We start from the raw sequence: 27067 nt of genomic DNA, 5'->3' as shown, positions 1-27067 counted from the left end.
CCATTAAGACTGTGAACACTGAAGACAGGGCTCAAGAGGAAAAGGAGGACTTTATTGAAATTTGAAGTAGAGGCCATTCATGTTATGTTCTGACTGAGAAGTTGTCTGCATTTTGCCCATGTACTCACATTTTCTGTGAGGCTGATTTTAAAAGTGATGGACTTCTTGATCTGGTGGAAGAAATTTCTAGACAGCATAGCATTCAGGAAGTGGCATGGGTATAACTGGTGGCTCTTCACCAAGTTTATTGTGATGTTCAGGAGCAGAAAGCAGAGCAGAAAATTTGAAAAACTGGACTTGAAAGGCAGGAGTAGAACTTTGATGAAGGAAGTTGCAGTTTTTAAAGACATTACTGCCACTAAAGAAATGCTAAAGACTTTGCCCAGACATAATAAGAAAGATGGCTTGAGGGTATCGCAGGAGCTGGCAAGACCACACCCATCTAGACTCAATGGAGTAAAAGTAAAAATTCTCTTGAGAAGAGACCAGTGGGGAATCCTTCTTGCACAAGGGGGCCTAGGAAGTTTCTCAATGTTCTCAGCCACCAGAAACTTAGAGGCTGCTACAGCCTGAGTCCCTGGAGGTTTGGCTGTTGCTCAAGATGGCTGCAGACCTTGTTGTCAACCACATGGTGTTGGTTTTGCAGTATTGCAGGAGGCTGGAGTTAGGGGGTCATGGAGGCTTCCACCAAGATTTCAAAGGAAGGCCTTAGAAGCCAGGCAAAGTGTGGGAGGCTCAGAGTCCCTATGGGCACTCCCTGAGAAGGCAAGGTTCTGGAGATTTGAGCGAGAAGCCAAAGCTGTAGAGGAGACCCCAAATAGAAAATGCCAGTAATGTGGGACATCATCCTAGGAAAGCTGCAGGAATTGAGTAGAGACATGCCAACAGTAGGGCCACTTGAGATGCAACAAATAAGGCCACAGGGATGGAGCTACTCAAGCCCTTTGGACAGACTATTACCATGCCACGTGCCCCAGACGCCAGAAGTGGAGCTATAGGACTGTTTGTAGGCAGATAGCTGCCATGCAGGGTAGCCATTTTGTGTAGTCCACAACTAGCCAGCTTCTCTAGAAGAAAACTAGCCAACTTCTCTAGAAGAAATTAAATCAGCACAACTTCTCCCCACCAATAGGGAGTAACAAATAAAACTAGGAGAACATCTCTGAAACAGGTTCTCTCAGTAATCCACCTAGAAGGAACTTGTAGAGGGATTGCTGCTAGCTGAAGGCAACCAAAATCCCCATCTCACCCTGGACAAGAGGAGTGTAGTGGAACTGACCACAAAGCAAATCTTTGCTGGGGCATTCCCTCATAATTTCCACAGGAACTCAGGAGAAGACTGTCCAACTCACATTCTACCCCTATCATTCTATCCCTATTGAGTAAAACCCCAATGATCTTCAGCAAGTAATATGGAGGCTTCTCTACCACAGAGTGTCCACAGAGAGCCTACACCCACAGGCCCCACAGTTGCAGACAACCACCAAGTGCTTGGATAGTGCAGCTACAAAGAAGTCCCCATGGAGGGGAGTATGCCCTCACTAATTTATGGCAGTCAGTGACAGCCCTGAGCCCTACACCCTACACCTCCACAACTAAGAGAAACAACCACCAGATGTAGCAACCTTCAAGCATCGAGACTTGGGCCTCTGGACTGTCTAACAAACACTGGTTGCAAAAAACAAACCAAAAATTCAGCAAACAGGGTAGTAGTTCCTGTGCCCCAGCACCTCTAGGTCTGGAGCTATGAGTTTCAGAGTTGCCAGATACCTCAATTTTTATTCAGACACACACCCACAGAAGGCATTTCCTGAGGATAACCTGAAGCAGCCAGTAAAGAATCTCAGTACATGCACAATAGCAGTATACCAAACAAAGGATCTTACAGAGGAGCATCATGCAGACACCAGCCACTACCCAGTGTGCCAAGATACAAGCTCACCAGTTTTCAACCTGTGTACTCGGCTTAGGACCAGACTTCCTCAACAGAACTCCCATAGCACAAGAAATAAAAGCAAGAATCAATAACTGGGATAGATTCAAAGTAAAAAGCTTTCTCTCAGCAAAGGAGACTATCAGCAATGCAAAGAAAGAGCCTACAGAGTGGGAGAAAATCTTTGCCAATCATACTTCAGATAGAGCACTAATCTCCAGAATCTATAGAGAACTCAAAAAACTCTACACCAAGAATGCAAATAATCCAATCGACAAATGGGCTAAGGAAATGAATAGACACTTCACAGAAGAAGATCTACAAGCAATCAACAAACATATGGAAAAATGTTCAACATCTCTAGTAATAAGAGAAATGCAAATCAAAACCACCCTAAGATTCCATCTCACCCCAATTAGAATGGCAATTATCAAGAATACAAGCAACAACAGGTGTTGGCGAGGATGTGGGGAGAAAGGTACACTCATACATTGCTGGTGGGGCTGCAAATTAGTGCAGCCACTCTGGAAAGCGGTGTGGAGACTCCTTAGAAAACTTGGAATGGAACCACCATTTGACCCAGCTATCCCACTCCTTGGCCTATACCCAAAGGACTTAAAATCAGCATATTACAGAGATACAGTCACATCAATGCTCATAGCTGCTCAGTTCACAATAGCCAGATTGTGGAACCAACCTAGATGTCCTTCAATTGATGAATGGATAAAGAAACTGTGGTATATATATACAATGGAATATTACTCAGCCATAAAGAATGATAAGATTATGGCATTTGCAGGCAAATGGATGAAATTGGAAAATATCCTGCTAAGTGAGATAAGCCAATCTCAAAAAAACAAAGGACAAATGATATCGCTAATAAGTTGATGATGACACATAATGGAGGGTGGGAGGGGTTAGTGTTAGGGTTAGAGTTAGGGTTAGGGAGTGGGGCAAGAATGGAGGAAGGAAGGACTGTATAGAGGGAAAAGAGGGGTGGGAGGGGTGCGGGGAAGGGAAAAAAATAACAAAATGAATCAAACAGCATTACCCTATATAAATTTATGATTACACAAATGGTATGCCTTTACTCCATGTACAAACAGAGAAACAACATGTATCCCATTTGTTTACAATAAAATAATTTAAAAAATTACAGCATAAAAAAAAAACAAAAAAAAAAACCAAAAACACCTGTGTACTTCCAGAGTAGGCAGCAGCCCTACATTCTCCCACAAGCCACCCAATGCTACATCAACCAGACTCCAGTACCTCAACCTTATATTGGCATACCCTGTATGCTCTGAAATATACAGCAGGAAGCCACCCTGGATCTGAGAGCACTGGACTCACAGGGCTTTTCTTCAGGAGGGCACACAAGACTGCATCCCCTAACAAGGAGTAACCTAGTTGCTAAGTAACAGACCCTCCTCTGACCCACCAGAAAGTTAGTAGGAACCTGAACACACCAAAGACCATAGGGGACCTCTTAGAATTGTATCTGAGATGGCCTAGTATGATCATTATCCCCATACTCAGGGAAACTTAGAGTTAAAGCCAAGGAGTAGTGTGTATCTTCTAAAGGTCCCAAATCCTAATGAAATCCAAATCAGGAAGACTCAGTAAGAAATCTCCCTACCTCAGCATAGAATATCATAAATAACTCCAATGTCATTTTTGATCTTATGGATATTATTTTTCATATTCAATCAATAGATGTGCACTTATTATTCAGTGTTACGTACCCTCAACCCAATTGATTGTATTTATTGAATGTTTTAAAGCATTAACAGGAATCACTCTATCTTTGATTTCCTAGCTCAGGTGTATACTTGCTCCTCTTAGTCTTTGTTTTCCCTCTTGCATTACATGCTCCTACCTCAAGTTCCCCCCACCACCATTTTTCTTTTTTTATCTTAGTTTGTATTATTTTTCTGTGTATTCTTTTCTCTTTTTATCTATCATTGCCCTTTTTTTCTTTTGTCTCCTTTTCAACCCCTATATAATGTAATACTAATTTTAGTATCTTTAATAACTAAATTCTCAACATATTCAAGAATATTACTACAATTTTATATTTGTGTTAGAGAAATTAGAGAACATTTTCAATAAGTTTTTTTCTATGGCTTATTAGTACATGACCTTACTCTGAAGTGATTGCAGTTAATGGGGTTTAGTATCTTCTCTCAACTGATGCTGCATATTGGGCATAGCAGAGTATACATGTTAAGTGGGAATATCAATACTTGGATATCTCCCCAGCCTGGGGTACTTAAGAGAAAGAATCTCACTAAATAGTCCCTTTCAAAAAAGTAGAAGATGTAATCATCCCAGCAGATGTTAGACATAAAAATAATATAAAAATCAAGGGAACAAAACACCTGAAACTGCCCATAACACTTCAACAACTGATGTCATTGACCCCACAGTGGAAGAAATGTTGGATAAAGAACTTAGAAAGTTCATAGTTAAAATATGAAATGATCTAAAAGATGATATAACAAATGAACTAAGAGAGAAAATATGGTAAATGAAAGATCATTTCAATAAAGACATAGAGATTCTTGATAAAATTATGGCATTTGCAGGCAAATGGATGAAACTGGAGAATATCATGCTAAGTGAGATAAGCCAATCTCAAAAAACCAAAGGAAGAATGATATCGCTAATAAGTGGATGATGACACATAATGGGGGGTGGGAAGGGTTAGTGTTGGGGTTGGAGTTGGGTTTAGGGAGGGGGGCAGGAATGGAGGAAGGAAGGACTGTATAGATGGAGGGGAAGGGTGGGAGGGGAGGGGGGGAAGGGAAAAAATGGAAGAATGAATCAAACAACATTACCCTATGTAGATTTATGATTACACAAATGGTATGCCTTTACGCCATGTACAGACAGAGAAACAACATGTATCCCATTTGTTTACAATTTTATAATAAAAAAAAAGAGTTTGATACTGCAGGTTTAAATACATTGGGATTCCAGTGACTTCGGAGGTCCATTCCTCATTATGGCCTCTGAGATGAAATGCCCTTACGTGTACTGATGCTGCAATAGGCTTCTTCTGACCTCCCTTTCCAAACTTATGTGGAAATGTGATGAAACTCCAATGAGATGGCAATTATTTCACCTCACAGGGTGTGAATATTGAGAATCATACAAATTAATTCTAAAAAGTCAAATGGGAGAATAAATGTGGGAGATTTGCTAAAAATATTTTTAAAAATCTAGTTGGAGAAGTCTTTCTTAAATCTGTAGTTAGTAAGGGATTGGATGCAAACATTTTGACCCTAGAAAATGCAAATAAACTGGTGTAATGGAACAAAGTCTAAAAACAGATCTAAAAGTATATGGGAAATTCATATGTGATAATATGTGTCTCTTAAAATGACTGGAAATATATATTTATATTAAATAATGTTGGAAAAGTTGGTTATAAACATAGGATACTATAATTAAGTTTCTGATTGCAATGCTACATGCACAAATAAATTTCAGATGGCTTAATATTTAAATGGAAAAATCCATAAACAAAAAGAAAAATGCAGGATATTATTTTATTACTTTGGACAGAAAATAAAAGAGGAAGATTTTTTGCTAAAAAAAAAAAAAAAAAAAGACATAGAGATTCTAAAAAAGAATCAAACAGAAATCCTGAAAATGAAAGACTCAATAAATCATATAAAAAATTCAAGTTGAAAGCATCACCAGTAGATTATACAACTAAGAAGACAGATTATCAGGCCTCAGAGATAAAGTACACAATCTTAAAAATAGAGTCAACAACTAAGAAAGATGTCAAGTGATTGTGACCAGAATATTTAGGAAATCTAGAATAACATGAAGAGACCAAATCCAAGAATCATAGACATAGAGGAAGGCACTGAAATACAAACTAATGGAATGCATAGCATTTTCAAGGAGATAATATCAGAAAGGTTTTACAAACCTTAGGAAATCCAAATACAAGAGGAATTTAGAACCTGAAATAGACAAGGTCAAAAAAGATCCCCTTCAAGACACATTAAAATTAAAATGACTGATATATAGATTAAGGACAGAACCTTAAAAGTTACAAGAGAGAAATGGCAGGTCACATTTAGACGTAAGTCAATTAGAATTTCTACTAATTTCTCAGAACAGAACCTGAAAGGAAAGAGGACTTGGAATAATATATACTAGATAACAACTGCCACCCAAGATGGCTATATCTAGCACAACTATCCTTCAGAATTGAAGATGAAATAAAAACTTTCCATGATAAGCAGTAACCAACAAAATTCGTACCTACTAAGTCAGCAGTACACAATATCCTCAGTGAAGTATTTCACACAAAAGAAATGAAAAATAAATATCAATGAATCAGTTAATGAATGAATCTCACTAAAATAAAGTCAAAGGAGAATCAATTCTGAATTAAGCATTAGAAAAAAATCAAAATGTCAAAAAATTATGTCTCTAGATCCTACAGAATGAGAGAACATCTTGGCCCCCTGCTCCTCAGGTAAGGCATTAATATACAGACAATAAAGAACTCAAAAAACTTAAAACATCCCAAATACAGATAATGCAATTAAAAAATGGACAAAAGAACTGAACAGACATTTCTCAAAAGAAGAAATATAAATGGCCAATAAATTTATTTTAAAATGCTGAACATCTGTAGCAATCAGAAATAAAATATCAAACTACATTGATATTTCATCTCACTCCAGTCAGAACAGCAAATATCAAGTATATGAATAATAATAAGTGTTGATGAAGATGTAGGCAGAAAGAAGTATTCATACATTGTTGCTGGGACTGCAAATCAGTACAACCACTCTGGAAAGCAGTATGGAGATTTCTTAAAATACTAGGAATGGAACCACCATATGACCCAGCTATCCCATTCCTTAACATATACCCAAAAGATCTAAAATCAGCTTTCCATAGGAATGCAGCCACATCAATGTTTATAGCAGCAACATTCACAATAGGCAAGCTATGGAACCACCTAGTTGCCCATCAACAGAAAATGGATGAATAAAATATATGTATACACAGTAGGGTATTACTCAGTCATAAGGAAGAATGAAATAATAGCGTTTGCCAGTAAATGGATAACAGGTTGGCCATCATGCTAAGTGAAATAAGCCAGACCCAGAAAGTCAAAGATTTCATGTTTTCTCTTATATGTGTTTGTTAGTTCAAAATAAAAGGGGAAAAAAGAGAGAATTCCTTCAAAACAGAAGAAATATCATGGAATAGAGGAAGGGTATTGATTGGGAGGGAGGAGGGATGCAATAAGAGAAGAACAGTAAGATGAATCTGACCTCATTTTCCTGCATACTTAATGATATACCACAGTGCATCTTATCTTTATATATATTCACAAGGTACTAATTTAAAAAATACTATAAGTACATGGAAATATTAGTAAGGTAGAGGGAAGGAAATGGGGGAGTGAGGGGAGAAAAGAAAGGGGCAGTACTGAGGACTGAATTAGAGCAAATTGTATTCTATGTTTTTATAATTATGTCAAAATGAATTCTAAAAAATTATCATCTCTCTATAACAGTGAATATAAATAGTCTTAAAACTCTCCAGCAAAAGACAGATTGGCAAAATTAATTTGGAAAACAAGTCCCAACCATATGTTGCTTATAAGAGACTCTCCTTACAGACCAAGATATCCACAGGCTGAAGGTGAAAGGATAGATGCAAAAAGATACTCCATGCAAACAGAGACCAAAAACAAGCAGGAGTAGATACTCCCATAACTGACAAATTAGACTTTAGGCCAGTATTAATTAGAAGACAAAGAAGGTCACATTATGCTGGTTAAGGGAATTATCCAACAAGAAGAAATAATGATTGTAAATATTTATGGCCCAAATGTCAATGCACTTAAGAATGTAAAAAAATAAACTGTACTCAATATAAAGAATCCAATAGATCCTGATATAATAATGCTGGATGATTTCAACACACCTCCCTCACCAGGGACACAAACTAAACAAAGACTCTTCAGAACTAAAAATTTCCATTAATCAAATTGGCCTAACATATCTATAGAATATTTCAACCATCAAGAATCTAATTTCCTTTCTTCTCAGACACACATGGAATCTTCTGTAAAATAGACTATATTTTGGGATATAAAGCAAGTCTTAGCAAATACAAAAGAAGAGAATTCCATGCATTCCATGCAATGAAATTAGAAATCAATAACAAAATAAACAGAAACTATTTTAACATCTGGAGATTAAATAATATACTTTCAAATAATGAATGAGTCAGAATAAATCAGGGGAGAAATTGAAAAATTAGAAAAAAATGAAAACAGAGATACAACATACCAAAATCTCTGGGACAGCGTGAAGGAAGTTCTAAGAGGAAAGTTATAGCATTGAGTGCCTACATAAAAATGGAAAGAATCTAAATAAATAATCTAATGTTACACCTCAAGGCCCTAGAAAAGCAAAAACAAACTAATTCCAAAATCGGGAGAAGACAGGAAATAATTAAGATCATAGATGAAATTGACAATATGTAAACAATACAAAGGTTCAATGCAACATATTTAGTTTTTTGAAAAGATAAGCAAGATAAACCCTAAGCCAAACTAACCAAAGAAAAAGAAGACCGAAATCAACAAAATTAGAGAAGAAAAATGCATCACCACAGACACATCTGAAATCCAGAGAATTATTAGAAATAATTTTGAAAATGTATACTCCAATAAATTGGAAAATCGAAAAGGCATTGACAGACATTAAAAATGGCAACTAGAATTGGTAACATAAAGTTAAATTGTTGTTGTTGTTGTATAAATGAGGAGACCATGAAGAGTGCAAGAATAAAAATGCTAGAGAATGAAAACTTATATGAAATTATAGAAGTGAAATCCTGGACAAGAAGAATGCAAAGTGATCCAAATCCAGATGGAATTTGCTTATGAGGGGAATAACCTTTCTTCTTTGAGATAAGAGATGGGAAACAACATCATAAGAGATTGGTCATCCATTCATTACACAAATATTTAAGAAATGAGACCATGAAGAGAAAGGAACAGATCTGGAGTAAATTACTGTGGAAAGTATGGAAGGAAGAAATCAGTGTGAGTTGAGACCCATCAGTATGGACCAACACAAGTCTGTATTGATCTAGCTTGCTTAGTCTACAACTTCTGGTAGGAGTTCTCTGAGGCTCAGGATAAGGAGCAGAGAAAGTGAAATCAGTGTCCATGTGTTGGGGGTTACTATGGTAAGCATGACCAGAGTTTTCCATGAGACTGAAGCAATAGAGGGTTTTGGGGAGTTTGGAGTTGAATCTGTTTAGTCAGAAAACAATTAGTGGTGGGGCACAGTGGTGCTCACCTGTAATCCCAGCAGCTCCAGAACTTGAGGCAGGATCAAAGGATCGAAGCCAACCTCAACAACTTAGCAAGGCCCTGAGAAACTTATTGAGACCCTGTCTCAAAATAAAAATAAAAAATAGAAAATGTAGAAAATGGGCTGAGGATGTGGCTCAGTGCTTAAGCACCCTTAACACCCTTAGGTTAACTGGTACAAATAAGAGAGAGAGAGAGAACGAGAGAGAGAGAGAGAGAGAGAGAGAGAGAGAGAGAGAGAGAGAGAGAGAAGGAGAGAAGGGAAGAGAGAAAGAACATAAAGGAGGAAAGAAAGAGAAGAGGAGAGGAAGGAAAGCAAGCAATTAGTAAACTGTGTGAAGTTTGCCCAAATCAATAGATTAGAGATTCCAGCAAAGAAAGAGAACAGAGCATTCTGGTGATAAAGAAATTGGGATAACTGGCATATGAAGATTCTGTGTTTGAGAGGGCAATGTAGAGATCTGAGGGGAAACAACAAGGTCTCAGGTGCATCCATGCTGGCAGAAGCCTGATTGTAGTGGAGATAATAACATATAGAGGCAAAGAAAGCAAGGCATTATGAGGTCAGAGAACCATTTGAGATTTCACCTTAACCAGCTTGCAACTGCCCCAGTGGATTGTATACATATCATCTCCTTCTCTTTCTTCCTTCTCTTTGTTCTTTTTGGCTTTTTCTCTTTGTGAATTGCTGAGGCTCAAACTTTTTTCTGAACCTTGAGAGGAATGTTGCACATTCTTCCTTCTATAATTTTTAAATATTTCGAGCACTTCGTATAATGAAACTTTGTAAGAGCAACTGACTCCCTGATTTTACTTGTTATTTATTGTTTCCTTCCTTTACACCATTGAAGAAACCTAGGCATTAATTTTTTAATAACAAAAATTCCTTTTTGATCTTTTGTTGTATAGAAACATGTCTGCACTTTTGCTCTTGGCAGCTTCTCTAGAAGGAGGTTTTCACAGCTGCCTTCACACTTTCATATTGCCACGATGAACTGGCAGCCTTCAAATCTAATAAGCACCAAACCCCATAAAGAGAAATGTTTTGTCCCACAGAGGAAATAGTCAAAAAGGAGAAGCTGAGAACTAATGATGTCAGGATATGAATACATTCACTGTACTATGCTCTTTAGTACCACATACTCAAGCATGTTATTAAAAGGTAATATTGAACTTTTCAATGTTCTGGCACTGTACAAAGAACTGCAACTTCAGTTATGGGTCCAATTAATATTAAATCTGTGAAAGGAAAGACTTGGTGTCCTCATTAAAATGACAAAAACCTTCACTTCAGAGAGTGTGAAATACATTTTGTAGGAAAGGTCCCCTCAGTAACATTATAGGTGATAATTTTTTTTTAGTGACAGGTCCAAACTGAGAAGATTATTATCTGTTCCCACTTAGCTACAGGTATGCTTTGCTGCTCACTTGCATGCCCTTTCCCCCAGGTAGCACAAAAACAGTTTCTCCTCAATTTCTCAGAGGAAAAATGTTTTTGCATTTAAACTACAGAAAGTCCCTCTAACCCATTCTCCTAAAGCTCTGCACTTTTCTTCTCCATGTATCTCCATGTGACACATAGAGTATGAGTATAATCACTGACCTGTAGTAGAAAGGAAATGAAAGGAGGAAAGCAAATTGTAACATTTTGTATTAAGCCATGTGGACTGCCAGAGGACAAACATGCAAACCAAAGCAGAAATAAATAACTGTCTGTCTGTAGGAGTCACTTGATTTACAGAGTAACCTATTCAGCCAGACTGCAACTCAAGATGCTGTCCTTGTTACTGACCCAACAAGCAAACCAACTCTTTCTTCCTCTGGCAGATACTTGTCCTCTTTTCTATACAGCTTTGTATATACAATCATTTTAACTTGTGACATCTTCCTTTTAGTATCATGATAGGAAAACTGCCTGTCTGATGGAAAGTATCCCAGAAACTGGGAGAAAGCAAGTATAGATAGTATTTGGATTGCTGGGAAATCCAAGTCTGCATATTGTTGACTTTCTGTTCAAAGACATAAAATCTGTGTTTAAAATCTGTAACAAACCCAAATATAAAATGAATGTGTCCAGCCAAAAGTCTTTTGTAATATTTTAAATTAAAATGAGAGATTTAAAACTGCCATATCAGGACAATTGCATGACCATTCACAAAAAACAAATGTAGACACTGAGATTGCTTGAAGATAGTTTTCCTCAGAACCTTTCCAATTACATTTCCTCTCTCTGCTATGAATGGACAGTCTGATCACGGTCACCTACATAAGTACCTAATAGTCTTAGGAAAACCCTTAGGTTCAAGGCACTGAATTAAACCCAGTACCTCCTAAAGGGAGCTTCCTATTAGGAATAGATTATTTTCTTTGCCATCAGAATTTAGTTCTGTTTTATATATTTCATCTTTGTGTATCACAACTTCTTTCCATTCCTTATATAGAGAATAATAAATCTTTATTTGAAATCACTTTAGAAAACACTTCTGAGGGCTGGGTTGGCAGCTCAGTGATGGAACACTTGAATAGCACATGTGAGGCACTGGGTTCGATCCTCAGCACCACATAAAAATTAATTAAATTAATTAAAGGTTAAAAAAAGAAATCACTTCTTTTTTATTATTTGTTCTATTTAGTTATACATGACAGTAGAATGTATTTCAATTTACTGTACACAAATGGAGTACAACTTTTCACTTCTCTGTACATGAGGGAGAGTCACACCATTCATGTAATCATACATGTATATAGAGTAATGATGTTTGTCTCATTCCACCATCTTTCCTTCCCCTGCCCTTCCACCTTCCCTCATTTCTCTCTACACAAGCCAATGTTCCTCCATTCTTCCCTTGCACCTCCCCCCACCATTCTGTCATCAGCATCCACATGTCAGAGAAAACATTCAGCCTTTGGGTTTTGGGGATTGGCTTATTTCATTTAGCATGATATTCTCCAACTCAATTCATTTACCTGCAAATGCTATGATTTTATTCTTCTTTATGGCTGAGTAGTATTCCATTCTATACATACACCATAATTTCTTTATCCATTCATCCATTGAAGGGCATCTTGGTTCCAAAATCTAGCTACTGTGAATTGAGCTGCTACAAATATTGATGTGGCTGTGTCATTGTAGTATGGTAATTTTAAGTCCTTTGGGTATAAACTGGGGAGTGGGATAGCTGGGTCAAATGGTGGGTCCATTCCAAGTTTTCTGAGGAATCTCCATACTGCTTTCCAGGGTGCCTGCACCAATGTGTAAAACTACCAGCAATATATGAGTGTACCTTTTTCTCCACATCCTCACAAACCACTATTGTTGCTTGTTTTCTTGATAATGGCCAATCTAATTGGAATGAGATGAAATCTTATGGTAGTTTTGATTTGCATTTCTCTAATTATTAGAGGTGTGGAACATTTTTAGATATATTTGTTGATTCATTGTATATCTTCATCTGTGAAGTGTCTGCTCAGTTCCTTAGCCCATTTATTGATTGGGTTATTTGTACTTTTGGTGTTAAGTTTTTGAGTTCTTAATAAATTCTGGAGATTAGTGCTCCATCTGAAGTGCATGTGGTAAAGATTTTCTCCCCCCTGTAGGCTCTCTCTTCACATTATTGACTGTTTCCTTTACTAAGAAAAAGCTTTTTAGTTTGAATCCATCCCATTTATTGATCCTTACTTTTATTTCTTGCACTTTGGGAGTCTTGTTAAGGAAGTCTGCTCGTGAGCTGACATGATGAAACTTTGAGCCTACTATTTCTTCTATTTGGTGCAGGGTCTCTGGTCTAATTACTAGGACCTTGATCCATTTTCTGTTGAGTTTTGTGAAGGGTGAGAGATCAAGGTTTAAGTTCATTTTGTTACATGTGGATCTCCAGGTTTCCCAGCACCATTTGTTGAAGAAGCTATCTTTTCTCCATTGTATGTTTCTGGCACCTTTGTCTAGTATGAGATAACTGTATTTAAGTAGGTTTGTCTCTATGTCTTCTATTCTGTACCATTGGCCTACCTGTCTATTTTGGTGCGAATACCATGCCATTTTTTTATTATTACTCTGTAGTATAGTTTAAGGTCTGGTATTGTGATACCTCCTGCTTCGCTCTTCTTGCTATTGATTGCTTTGGCTATTCTGGGTCTCTTATTTTTCCAAATGAATGTCATGAATGCTTGCTCTATTTCTATGAGGTACATCATTGGGATTTTAATTGGAATTGCATTGAATCTGTATAGTGCTTTTGGTAATATGGCCATTTTGACAATATTAATTCTGCCTATCCAAGAACATGGGAGATCTTTCCATCTTCTAAGGTCTTCTTCTATTTCTTTCTTTAATGTTCTGTAGTTTCCATTTTAGAGGTCCTTCACCTCTTTTGTTAGATTGATTCCCAAGTATTTTATTTTTTTGAGGCTATTGTGAATGGAATAGTTTTCCTGATTTCTTTTTCAGAGGATTCATCACTTATGAATATAAATGCATTATAATTATGAGTATTGATTTTATACCCTGTTACTTAGCTCAATTCATTTGTGAGTTCATTTTTCTGGTGGAATATTTTGGATCCTCTAAATATAGAATCATGTCATCAGCAAATAATGATAGTTTGAGTTCTTCTTTTCCTATTCATATCATGTTAATTTCTTTCATCTATCTATCCAGTAGTGAGAGAAGTGTGTTAAAGTCACCCAGTATTATTGTGTTGTGGTCTGTTTGATTCCTGAAATTGAGAAGGATTTGCTTGACATACATGGATGCGCCATTGTTTGGTGCATAAATATTTATGATTGTTATGTCTTGTTGATTTATGGATCCCTTAAGCAGTATGAAATGTCCTTCCTTATCCCTTCTGAGTAATTTTGACTTGAAGTCTGCTTTATCTGATATGAGGATGTAAACCCCTGCTTGCTTTTTTACTGAGTCCGTGTGCATATGTTTTATCCCATCTTTTCACCTTCAATCTGTGGATGTCATTTCCCATGAGATGAGTCTCTTGAAGACAGCATAATTTTGGGACTCTTTTAAAACCCAATCTGCCAGTCTATGTCTTTTGATTAGAGAATTTAGTACATTAACATTCAGGGTTATTATTGAGATATGATTTGTATTCCTGGTCATTTTGGCTTATTTTTGGTTTTTAACTTGACTTGGTTTCTCCTTTGATTGGTTGTACCTTTAGGGTAGTTCCTCCCTTTGCTGACTTTCATTGTTGTTCTCATTTCCTCCTCATGGAATATTTTGCCGAGAATGTTCAGTAGTGCAGGCTTTCTATTTGTAAATTCTTTTAACTTTTGTTTATCATGGAAGAATTTTATTTCATCTTCAAATCTGAAGGTTAGTTTTGCTGGGTATAAGATTCTTGGTTGGCATCCATGTTCTTTCAGAGCATGAAATATGTTGTTCCAGGCCCTCCTAGCTTTTAGGGTGTGGACTGAGAAATCTGCTAATATCCATATTGATTTCCTCCTATATGTGATCTGATACTTTTCTCTCACAGCCTTTACAATTCTTTAATTTGTATGTTGGGCATTTTCATTATAATGTGCCTTATTGTGGATCTGTTGTGATTTTGTACATTTCGTGTCCTGTAAGCCTCTTGTATTTTGTTTTCCATTTCATTCTTCAGATTTGGGAATTTTCTGATATTATTTCATTGAATAGATTGTTCATTTCTTTGGTTTGTATCTCTGTGCCTTCCTCAATCCCAATAATTCTTAAATATGGTCTATTCATGTTGTCCCATTATTCTTGTAGATTCTGTTCATGATTTCTTACCATCTTCTCTGTGTGGTCAACTTTGTTTTCACGATTAAATATTTTGTCCTCATTGCCTGAGGTTCTGTCTTCCAAGTGACCTAGTCTGTTGGTGATGCTTTCTGTTGAGTTTTTATTATTTCCTTCATTTCAAGGATTTCTGTTTAGTGTTTTTCAGAATATCTATCTCTTCATTGAAATAATCTTTTGCTTCCTGCATTTGTTCTTTTAACTGTTTATTGAAGTAATCATTTATTGCCTGCATTTGCTCTCTTATAGCACCCTTTACTTTGGGAACATTTTAATTAAGAACATTTCCAACCACTCCCTGGCTACCAATCTGCCCAGTGCCCAACAAGTGCTTTTCTGACATTTCTTCTATTGTGCTGTCAATGGATTATATTAATATAGCATCTTGGTTTGTTTGGGGCACTTTCTTCCCTTTTTTTCATGTTGTTTATGTCCTTCTAGCAGTGTGGATCTGAGATGTTACAGTTTTCCCCCTATGGGTTTATAATATCCCTGCAGGTTTCCAATACCTCACCTTTAAGGAGAAGATCAATATTAACGACACCCAATAAAAACAGTAAGAGTCTCAAATCAAATAACCTCCATTAAGATGTTAAGAGTATTGTTGTAATAAACAGAGAGAATGAGTTTGATTATGAGTTTGATGAACATAAATAATAGGTTTGCCATAAGGTCTACAATTTCTAATGGTAGACAAAGTGAATGGGGAAAGTTTGTAGGATGTATTGTTAATGAGGTAAGAAGTGAGAATATAGAGGTACTGAATCATAAGAAGAGTTAAAGAGGAATCAAAAGAAGTTGGTTTTTAGCAGGAGAAAGGGACTTTGAGGAAACTTTTACATAGAGGAAAATAGAGTGGGAAAAATAAAAGAAATTTTAAAAATAAAATTTAAAAAAATCTACAATAAAACTATATAATATACTATTCAAAGCTCCCAGTTTTCAGTAGCCTGATGCATGAAACATACTTCATTTCAAAGATGATGGGGATGTGAGAGCAGGAAATGAAAAAAGAAAGGAGAAAAAAATGGGGAAAAGGAAAAAATGAGTCTTGAAGAATATCTTCTCTGCCTCCCTTCTCTTCTGATAGGCGGGGTTGTCTGGAGTTTGCTGATAACTCCACCCTCAGGATGATGACAGTTACTAAGGTGGGAGGATCAGACTTGGAGGCAGGACTCCTGGAGGCAGGGTATAGCAATTTCCAGTCCCTCTGGAAGACTGCACCCCAGGACTCTCCTTTGGGGTGCACTCACCTGACACAGGAGCCTTGTCCTGGCCCCTTCTCTCACTTGTGGACACCAACCTGGTCTATAATTCCTGGTCTATCATTTGGTCTCTAAATTGTGTCTCTCCTGCCCCTGCCCTTTCAACTTCTCAGTCAGGAACCTCTCTCCCTGGAGGTCCTGAGGGCTGAGCACCACCAGGACCTGCATGCTTATCTCAGAAAGTTGTTCTATATTGGGCAAATCAGGACCGGCCATTGGAAGCTGTGTATCATCCCCATAGCTGCAAGTGCTGGGCTGGTTGGTGTTCAGGGAATGGTTGGGAGACTGGGGATTGAGGAGTTGGAGAGCCCTGTTGTTTGCCAAACCAGCAGGACCAGGTACTTGGTGGAGTCATGGACCAGGCTGATTTTGTGTCCCAACAAGTGCTCCTGAGTTGTGTCTGGGATCCCAGTGGGTGCTTGGGCTGGTTGGCTGGATGAGCCAGGATCAAGATGACCTCACACTCTTTTTCCACCTACCTACCACTTGCAAGGCTCTCTCCTTCCTCTGCAACAAGATGGTGGCTATTAGCACACCTAGCAGGGATACTTCAGATGCAGCCAAGCCTGCAGGGCCCTTGGTGATGATCTTTCAGTATCTGACTGATATCCCTGGATGTAAGCAGCCATATCCCAAGTTGGTGGCAGCAGCAGTGGCTAACCTGTTGGTACCTGGATAATAAGCTTCTAGTCTCCAGCAGGTGTCCCAGGATGGAAGCTACCCCAACTAAAGATGGTGGCAGTGCGGGAGAAGGGGGTTATCATCCAAGATGGCATCAGAGGTGTCCCAGTGCATTGGTAGATGGGGAGCCACAGAACAGCAGCATCCACTTGGGTGCAGGGGTTGGGCTGGTGCTGGAGATCTGCACAGGGCTTGGGCCAGTGCTCAAGAAAACACTTCTTATAGAATGAAATTACAGCATTTGCCAGTAAATGGATGTAACTGGAGACTACCATGTTCCCTCTGATAGGTGGCTACTAACCCATAACAAGGGAGACTGGGGAGGGAAGAACAGAAGTGCATTGGATTAGACAAAGGGGAATGTAGGGAAGCGGGGATGGGAATAGGAAAGACAGTGGAATGAATTGGACAGAACTTTCCTATGTTCATATTGAATACATGACCAGTGTAACTCCACCTCATGTACAACCACAAGAATGGGATCCTAATTAGAATAATATATACGCCATGTATGTATGATATATCAAGATACACTCTAGTATCATGTATATCTAAAAAGAATTTTTAAAATTAAAATAAAAACGAAAACCCTTCATATACCATTTATAATTAATAATTTCAATGGTTTGAATTTTATTACTTTTTTTCTTTTTTTTAACCAAGTCCCTCCATATAGGTAGCTGAGAAAATCCATATCTTTATCAAATTGCCTTATAACTTTTTACAAATTTAATATACAGATTTTTAAATTTTGATACATCTTGATAATATCTCTTTTTCTGGGCTTTTTTTTTTCCTGACAGTAATCAAAAAAGTGGACTGAGGGTATAGTAGTGTTTGCCCTAGCATACACAAGGCCCTGGGTTCAATTCCCCACATTACTATAAAAAAGTGACAAAGAAAGAAACTATGAATATTTCCATTAATATAGTGTGTAAATAATAAAGATTTGTGGATCACAATTTTTTTTACATAGTCATAAGCCTGGAACATAGAAGGCACTCAATAAATGTTTGTTGAATTAATGAAAATTCTCTGATTAAATATTTCAAAATAGGTTTTATCATTTTAGACCTTGGAAAATGTACCCAAACACATAAATAATTAAATTTAACCTTGGTTTCCCCCATGTGTCTTCATTTCTTTATTAATAAACTTTATTTTTATAGCAGTTTTCAGTTCAGAGAAAAATTGAGTAGAAAGAGAGTTTTCTATATAATCCTTATCCCTAAAAAGGAAGTTTTCCCCTACTATCTACCTCTCCCATCAGAATGGTACATTTGTTTCAGTCAGTTCATTGACACATCATTAGCATACAAAATCTGTAGTTTACATTAGGATTCACTCTTGGCTTTGTACCTTTGCTGGGTTTAGTCAAATGTATAATAGGATGTATCCTACAAGCGTATATCATATAGAATACTTTCACTGTCCTAAAAATCCTCTGTGCTGTGTCTGTTCATCCTTCCCTTTCTCTTATCCATTAACAACCATTGGTCTTTTCTGTTATCTCCACAGTGTTGTCTTTTTCAGAACACCATATGGTTGGCATCATATGTAGCCTTTAAAGATTGGCAACATTTATTTAATACTATGTATTTAAGTTTCCTTAATATTTTTTCATGGTTTGATGACTCATTTCTTTTTAGTACTGACTAATATCATGTTTTCTGGATATACCACAATTTATCCATTCACTTACTGAAGGGCAACTTTGTTGCATCCAATTTGGGCAATCAATAAAGGTTCTATAAATATACATTTTCAGACTTTTGTGTGGACATTTGTTTTCAGTTAATTTGTGTAAATGCTGGATTTGGCGTAAAAGCATGATTGCTGGATTTTATGATAAGAAATATATATATATGTATATACATATATATATATGATTTTGTAAGAAACTACCAAACTGCTTACTAAAAGTATATTTGATTTGATTAATTTGCTCTTCTTTATCTAATTTTCTAAGGTAGAAGTTCAGATAATTGATTTTTATATTTCTTCATTTCTAATATATGGCTTTAGTGCTACAAATTTCCCTCTAAGTACCATTTTTGCTGCATTCCACAGATTTGGATAAGTTGTATTTTCATTTTCATTTACTTCCAAATTTTTTTTTCCTTTCTCTTGGTATTTCTACTTTGACCCACTTGTTTTAAGTAGGCTGTTTAATGTTCAAATGTTCGGGGATTCTCCAACTATCTTTCTGTTATTGATGGCTGTCTTAATTCCATTGTGGTATAAGTAGCATGATTTCCATTTTTAAAAAGATTTCAAGCTGTATTTTATGGTTTAGCATGTGATCTCTCAGCAAAAATTCCATGTGAGAGCTAGAAAATTTGTAATTTGCTGCTGTTGAATGAAGTAATCTATAGATGTCAATTATGTCTAGTTGATTGATGGTACTGTTGAGTTCAACTGTTATTACTAATTTTATGCTTTCTGGAACTGTCCATTTCTGATAGTGGGATGTTAGTAGGTTAATCTATTTCTCCTTGAAATTCTATAAGTAGTTGCCTCACATATTTTGATGATCTGTTGCTAGCCTCTTGCACATTAAAGATTGTTACATCTTCTTGGATTACTGACACCTTTAACATTATATAAAGCCTCTCTTTATCCATTTTCTTCCTTGCTCTGAAGTCAGCTCTGCCTGAAATTAATATAGATATTCCCACCCTGTTTTAATTAGTATTAGAATGGTATACCTTTATCTAACTCTTCACTTTGAATCTACATATGGTCTTACATTCAAAGTTTTTTATGGATCATATACTTGGTTCTTGTTTTCTGATCCACTCTGACAATCTTTATCTTTTATTTGGTGTATTTTTGTGACATTTAAAGTCACTACTGGTGTAGTTGGATAAATATCAACCATGTTGAAGGCTGTTTTCTTTTGGTTACCCATATTCTTTTTCTTATTTTGTCTTCACACTGTTTCTGTCTTTTCTGGTTTTAATTGAAGCATGCTATATTATTCTGTTTTCTCCTTTTCTTTGCATATAAATTTTACTTCTTTTTACATAATTTTCAGTAGTTGCCCTAAAATTTTTCACTCTACATTTACAAGTAATTCAAGTCCACTTTCAAATAACCTACACCACTTCATGGATAGTACAAGTTCCTTACAATAACAAAATATTCCTAACACTTTTCTCCAATCCTTTGTATCATTGCTTTCATTTATTTCACATATACTAAGTATACATAGTTGAAAACATTTTTTGCTACTGTTATTCTGAACAGTCACATGCTGACTCACTTGAGAATAAGAAAAATAAAAGTTTTTATTTTACCTTCACTTACTCATTTTTTATGTTCTTCCTTTCTTTATGCAGATATAAATTTAGGACCTATATCATTTTTCTCTTCTCTGGAGAACTTCCTTTAGTGTTTCTTACAAGGAAGATTAATGGCAATAAATTCCTTTAGTTTTTGTATTTCTGAGAAAATATTTCTCCTTATTTCACTTTTGAAGAATAATTTCACAAGACACAGAATTCTAGTTTGATAGGTTTTCTCTTAATCATTAAATACTTCACTCCACTTTCCTTGTTTGCATAGTTTCTGAAAAGCCAGATCTAATATTTATATTTGCTCTTCTATAGGTAAGGTGCTGTTTTCCTCTGGCTTATTTCAATATTTTTTTTCTTTATTTTGATTTTCTGAAATCTAAATGTGATATGTATAGGGGTGGTTTGGGGGGAATTTATCCTCCTTGGTGTTCTCTGAGCTTCCTCGATCATGTGACACTAATTTGAGAAAATTCTGTCATTATCGCTTCAAATATTGCTTCTTTCTTTCTTATCCCCTTGTTTCCCCATCATACATGATTATAGCTGCTGTGATTTTCCCATGGTTCTTGGATATTCTGTTATTTTTCCTTTAGTCTTTTTTTCCTCTCTGCTTTTGTTATGGTATAGCTATTTGTATCCCCCAAAATTCACATGCTGAAACCTAATCACCAGTGTTACAATATTAGGAAGTGGGACTTTGGGGAGATGCTGTGCATTCATGAATAGTATTAATACCCTTTATAGAAGAGACTCCAGAGAGCTTCCCTTGCCCCTTTCTGATACGAGGATACAGCTAGAAGGCCAATCTATGAACCAGGAATTGGGCATTCAGCAGACACTGAAACTACTAGTACTTTGATCTTGGACTTCCCAGCTTCCAGAATAGGAAGTAAATTTTTTTTAATCTACCTAGTTTTTGATATTTATGTAACAGCCCAAATGAACAAAGACAAGTTTTCAGTCTTAGAAGTGTTTAATTATCATATCCTGAAGCTCAGAGATTCTTTCCTCAACCATATTCAGTCTACTATTGACCTAACAAAGGCATCCTTCATTCCTATTACAGTTTTTGATCTCTAGTATTTTTAAAGATTCTTTCTTATAATTTCCATCTTTCTGCTTCTACTATTCATGTTTTTTTGCATGCTATCTACTTTTTCCAATAAAGCCCTTTATATATTAATCATAGGGTTTTTTCCTCGTTTTTCTTTATTGGTGCATTATAGTTGTACATAATAGTGGAATTTGTTATAATATATCCATACATGAAAAAAATATAACAGTATAGTTTGATCAATATCTCTCCTCAGCACCTCCTCCCTCTCTCTCCATTTCCCATATCCTATCCCCTTTCTTCTACTGATCCCCTTAACCATAGAGGTTTTTTTTATTAAGTTGCCAGACTGATAACTCCAGCTCCCTTTGCTATATCTGAGTCTGTACTGATATTTCTCTGTAACCTCAAACATATTTTTGCCATTTAGTATGTTAGAATCCAGACATGATATTTTGAGTATAAGGAGCTCCAGCAAATAGGCCTTCATTTGTGTTAAGAGGAGGAGAAACATTTTCTAGTTCTATGATTAAGCCTCCATCTTTTGGTGAGTCTGTGTCCCCAGACTGTGGACTTCATCAGTGTTTCTCAGTTTTATTTCCCTGATCTGTAGGTGGGACAGGATGGCTGGAAGGGATTGGAGTTGAGTATTTCCCTTGCCCCAGGTATGTTAGACTCTTAAAATCCCAGCAGTTTAGGCCCTGGAAAAAAAATAGTTTTTCCTAAGAGCAAGTTGTGTAAATAAGAACAGAATGCTCTGACATTTCAAATTTCAAAATGGTTCTTTTCCTTTCCCCTGCCAGAAGCATAAAGAGATTTTTCTCTGATGTTTGCTGTGAGAACTGGTAGAGCTCCTGGAGATAAAACTTACAAAAGAGTATCCCCCACCCTTTCAGAGTTTTTAACTCAGACTGTCCACACTGAGTCGCCAATAATTTGTCAATTACAGTTTGTTTTTCTAAGTTGACACTGATTCCCATGGAGATTTCTGCTCATGAGTTTCTGGTTCTATAAGTCATGATTCAGTAGGACTGTCTGTCTGTATCTCCAATTTGGGAGGCAGCAGTTTGCCCTTTGACTTCACTCCCCTGAAGGATATAAGAAGAGCTATTGATTTTTCAGTTTGTTCAACTGTTTATTTCCTGTTAAGACAGAGTAGAAACTTTTAAGCTTCTCACATGCTAGACCAGAAACTGGAAATCTTATGTCTTACTTTATGCATTTACTTTTCTTCTGTAAGACTAGTCAATGCTACATTCTTTAAAAACATCTTTCAGTAAAATTACTGTGTAGGCAGTTGTCAGTTTGAGGCAATTAGTCCTATACTTTCTTGTTATAAGACTCTTATAACTTGATACATTTCAAATAAAAGTACCTGATCTTACTTGGAAATATATCTTAGTTATATTTGTGGGTGAAGAATTTGAACTATGATGAGGACTCATGTGTTAGAATTCTTGTTCATTTACAAAAATTAGTCTGTATGGATTTTGTGTCCATCTCTTGTGATTGTGGCCAATTTAGACCTAAAGTTCCTCATCAAGAGGCTTTTTAAAAACTGTTTTTATTAGTACATTATAGTTATGTATAATATTGGGGTTCATTTTGACAAAATCCTAAAGGAATGGAATATAATTTTCTCTAATTTAGTCCTTATTTCTTCTTTCACTCCCCTCATTCCTCCCCCATCCTGCTCTTTTTCCTTTATTCTACTGGTCTTCTTTTTATTCATTTATAGTTTTTTAAAATGGTTCTTTATAGGTATGCATAAAAGTGAAATTCACTGTGTTATATTTGTACATGTATGTAGCATAATTTGGTCAATTTCATTCCATCATCCCTCTTTTTTCCCATCCCTCCTCTCTCACCCTCTATCTCCTTCCCCTACTCCACTGATCTCCTTTCTATTTTTACAAGATTTCTACCTTCCCTCTTTTTTTCCCTTATTTTGGTCTAACTTCTACTTATGAGAGACAACATTTTACCCTTGACTTTCTATGTCTGGCTTGTCTCATTCAGCATGATAATCTTCAGTTCCATCCATTTTTTTTGCAAATGCCATAATTTTGTTCTTCTTTATAACTAGTAAAACTCCATGGTGTATATATACCACATTTTCTTTATCCAGTTATCTGTTGACAGGTACCTGGGCTGGTTCCCTAAATTGGCTCTTGTGAATTATATTGCTATAAACACTGACGTGCCTTTATCACTATAGTATGCTGATTTTAGTTCTTTAGGCTAAATACCAAGGAGTGGGAAAGCTAAGTCATATAGTGGTTCCATTCCTAGTCTTTTGAGGAATCTCTACACTGCTTTTCAAAGTTGTTGTACTAATTTGCCTTTTATGCATATTAATTTATTTTTATTGATTCTTTTTAGTTATACATGATAATAGAATTCATTTTCACATAATTATAAAAGCATGGAATATAATCTGTTCTATTTCAATTCCCAGTACTTCCCCTTCCTCTCCATTCCTCTCCCCAACTGTTCCCTTCTCTATACTCTACTGATCTTTCTGCTGTTTACTTATAGGTTTTCTTTAAAGTAGTGTCTTCTTGATGTACATAATGGTGAGATTCACTATGATATATTCATATATGTGCATAGGAGAGTTAGGTCAGATTCATTCCACTGTCTTTCCCTATCCCATCCCTCCTCCCTTCCTTTCATTCCTCTTTGTCTCCTCCTGTGATCTTTTCTCTATTCTTTTTTTTCCCACCTGTCCTTATTTTGGGTTAGCTTCCATATATCAGAGAAAATATTTGAACTTCAATTTTTGGGGAGTTGCTCGTTTCATTTAGAATGATTGTCTATAGTTCCATCCATCTACCAGCAAATGTCATAAAATCATTCCTCTTTATGGTTGAGTAATACTCCATTCTGTATATATACCACATTTTCTTTACCCATTCTTTTTTTTTTATTGTAAACAAATGGGATACATGTTGTTTCTCTGTTTGTACATGGTGTAAAGGCATACCATTTGTGTAATCATAAATTTACATAGGGTAATGTTGTTTGATTCATTCTGTTATTTTTCCCCTTACCCCCCACCCCTCCCACCCCTCTTTTCCCTCTATACAGTCCTTCCTTCCTCCATTCTTGACCTCCTCCCTAACCCTAACTCTAACCCTAACACTAACCCCTCCCACCCCCCATTATGTGTCATCATCCACTTATTAGTGATATCATTCGTCCTTTGGTTTTTTGAGATTGGCTTATCTCACTTAGCATGATATTCTCCAATTTCATCCATTTGCCTGCAAATGCCATAAATTTATCATTCTTTATGACTGAGTAATATTCCATTGTATATATATATACCACAGTTTCTTTATCCATTCATCAATTGAAGGGCATCTAGGTTGGTTCCACAATCTGGCTATTGTGAACTGAGCAGCTATGAACATTGATGTGGCTGTATCTCTGTAGTATGCTGATTTTAAGTCCTTTGGGTATAGGCCAATTTTCTCATACACAAAGGGGCCAAAAATATGCAATGGAGAAAAGATAGCCTCTTCAACAAATGGTGCTGGGAGAATTGGAAATCCATATGCAACAGAATGAAACTAAACCCATATCTCCCACCATGCATGAAACTAAACTCAAAATGGATTAAGGGCCTTGGAATCAGACCAGAGACCTTGCATCTTATAGAAGAAAAAGTAGGTCCAGAGCTTCAACATGTCGGCTTAGGACCAGAGTTCCTCAACAGGACTCCCATAGCACAAGAAATAAAAGCAAGAATCAATAACTGGGATAGATTCAAACTAAAAAGCTTTCTCTCAGCAAAGGAAACTATCAGCAATGCAAAGAAAGAGCCTACAGAGTGGGAGAAAATCTTTGCCAATCATACTTCAGATAGAGCACTAATCTCCAGAATCTATAAAGAACTCAAAAAACTCTACACCAAGAATGCAAATAATCCAATCGACAAATGGGCTAAGGAAATGAATAGACACTTCACAGAAGAAGATCTACAAGCAATCAACAAACATATGGAAAAATGTTCAACATCTCTAGTAATAAGAGAAATGCAAATCAAAACCACCCTAAGATTCCATCTCACCCCAATTAGAAAGGCGATTATCAAGAATACAAACAACAACAGGTGTTGGCGAGGATGTGGGGAGAAAGGTACACTCATACATTGTTGGTGGGGCTGCAAATTAGTGCAACCACTCTAGAAAGCAGTATGGAGACTCCTTAGAAAACTTGGAATGGAACCACCATTTGACCCAGCTATCCCACTCCTTGGCCTATACCCATTCTGATGAAGGGCACCTAGGTTGGCTCCATAGCTCAACTATTGTGAATTGTGCTGCTATAATAATTGATGTGGCTACATCACTGTTGTATGCTGACTTTAAATGCTTTGGATATATACTGAGAAGTAGGATAGCTGGGTCAAATGGTGGTTCCACTCCTAGATTTTAAGGAATCTCCATACTGCTTTCCAGAGTGGTTGGACCTATTTGCAGTCCCACCAACAATGTATGAATGTATCCTTTCCCCCACATCCTCACCAACATTTATTGTTACTTGTATTATTTTTATTGGTTCTTTTTAGTTATACATGACAGTAGAATCCATTTTTACATAATTATACAAGTATGGAATATATCTTGTTCTATTTCAGATTCCTTCCCTTTCCCTCTCCTCACCCCCTGCTCCCTTCCCTCTATCAATCTTTCTACCATTTACCCATAGTTTTTAAAATTAATTTCTTATTGATGTACTTGTATTCTTGATAATTGCCATTCTAACTGGAATATACGAAATCTCAGTGTCGTTTTGATTTTCATTTCTCTAATTGCTAGGGATGTTGAACATTTTTTTCATTTATTTGTTGACTGTTGGTATTTCTTCTGTAAAGTGTATTTTGAGTTCCTTTGCCCATCGGGTTATTTGTGGGGTTTTTGGTGTTAAGTTTTTTGTGTTCTTTGTATATCCTGTATATTAGTGCCCAAACTGAGGGGTAGATGGCAAAGATTGTCTCCCATTCTTTAGGCTCTCTCTTCACACTCTTGATTGTTTCCTTTGCTGTGAGGAAGCTTTTAATTTTTTAATTTTCCCATCCTATTTATTGATTTTTAATTTTACTTCTTGCACTTTAGGAGTCTCGTTAAGAAAATCAGTCCCTGAATCAACATGTTAGAATGTTGGGCCTACATTTTCTTCTAGCCTGTGCAGCATTTCTAATCTAATTCCTAGGTCTTTGATCCACTTTGAGTTGACTTTTGTGCAGGGTGAGAGATAAGAGTTAAATTTCATTCTTCTACATGTGGATTTCAAATTTTCCCAGCACCATTTGTTTATAAGGCTACCTTTTCTCCAACATATGTTTTTGGCACCTTTATCTAGTATAAGATAACGTATACATTTTAATTTAAAATATCAACCTTTTATAATGTTCAAGTACACCCCAAAAGTAATCTGGACATGTTTTAACATTCTCCATTAATCATTTAGCCTTAGTATCACAGGCAGAGGCTCTGAAGGAAGAAAATGACAGCCTCCGTTGGCAGCTCGATGCCTATCGGAATGAGGTAGAACTGCTCAAGCAAGAACAAGGCAAAGCCCACAGAGAAGATGATCCAAACAAGGAGCAACAACTAAAACTCTTGCAACAAGCCCTACAAGGAATGCAACAGGTACAGTCATATTTGTTTTCTGCA

The 27067-nt window shown here is 36.5% G+C and overlaps 1 protein-coding gene across 5 annotated transcripts in view; it reads left to right on the top strand.

Moving 5' to 3' along the window:
* The window catches only part of Enox2 (ecto-NOX disulfide-thiol exchanger 2), a 333888-nt gene that overhangs the window by 290645 nt on the left and 16176 nt on the right, over positions 1–27067 (top strand). For all 5 annotated transcript variants that reach the window (XM_047536718.1, XM_047536717.1, XM_047536714.1 and 2 more), the window contains one exon: positions 26862–27043. In XM_047536718.1, coding sequence (XP_047392674.1) covers positions 26862–27043 — 182 coding nt within the window. The remainder of the gene's footprint in view (positions 1–26861; positions 27044–27067) is intronic.

The sequence above is a fragment of the Sciurus carolinensis genome, chromosome X (genome assembly GCF_902686445.1).
Source record: "Sciurus carolinensis chromosome X, mSciCar1.2, whole genome shotgun sequence".
In the NCBI taxonomy this organism is placed as follows: Eukaryota; Metazoa; Chordata; class Mammalia; order Rodentia; family Sciuridae; genus Sciurus; species Sciurus carolinensis.
This window is presented reverse-complemented; position numbering and strand designations above follow the sequence as displayed.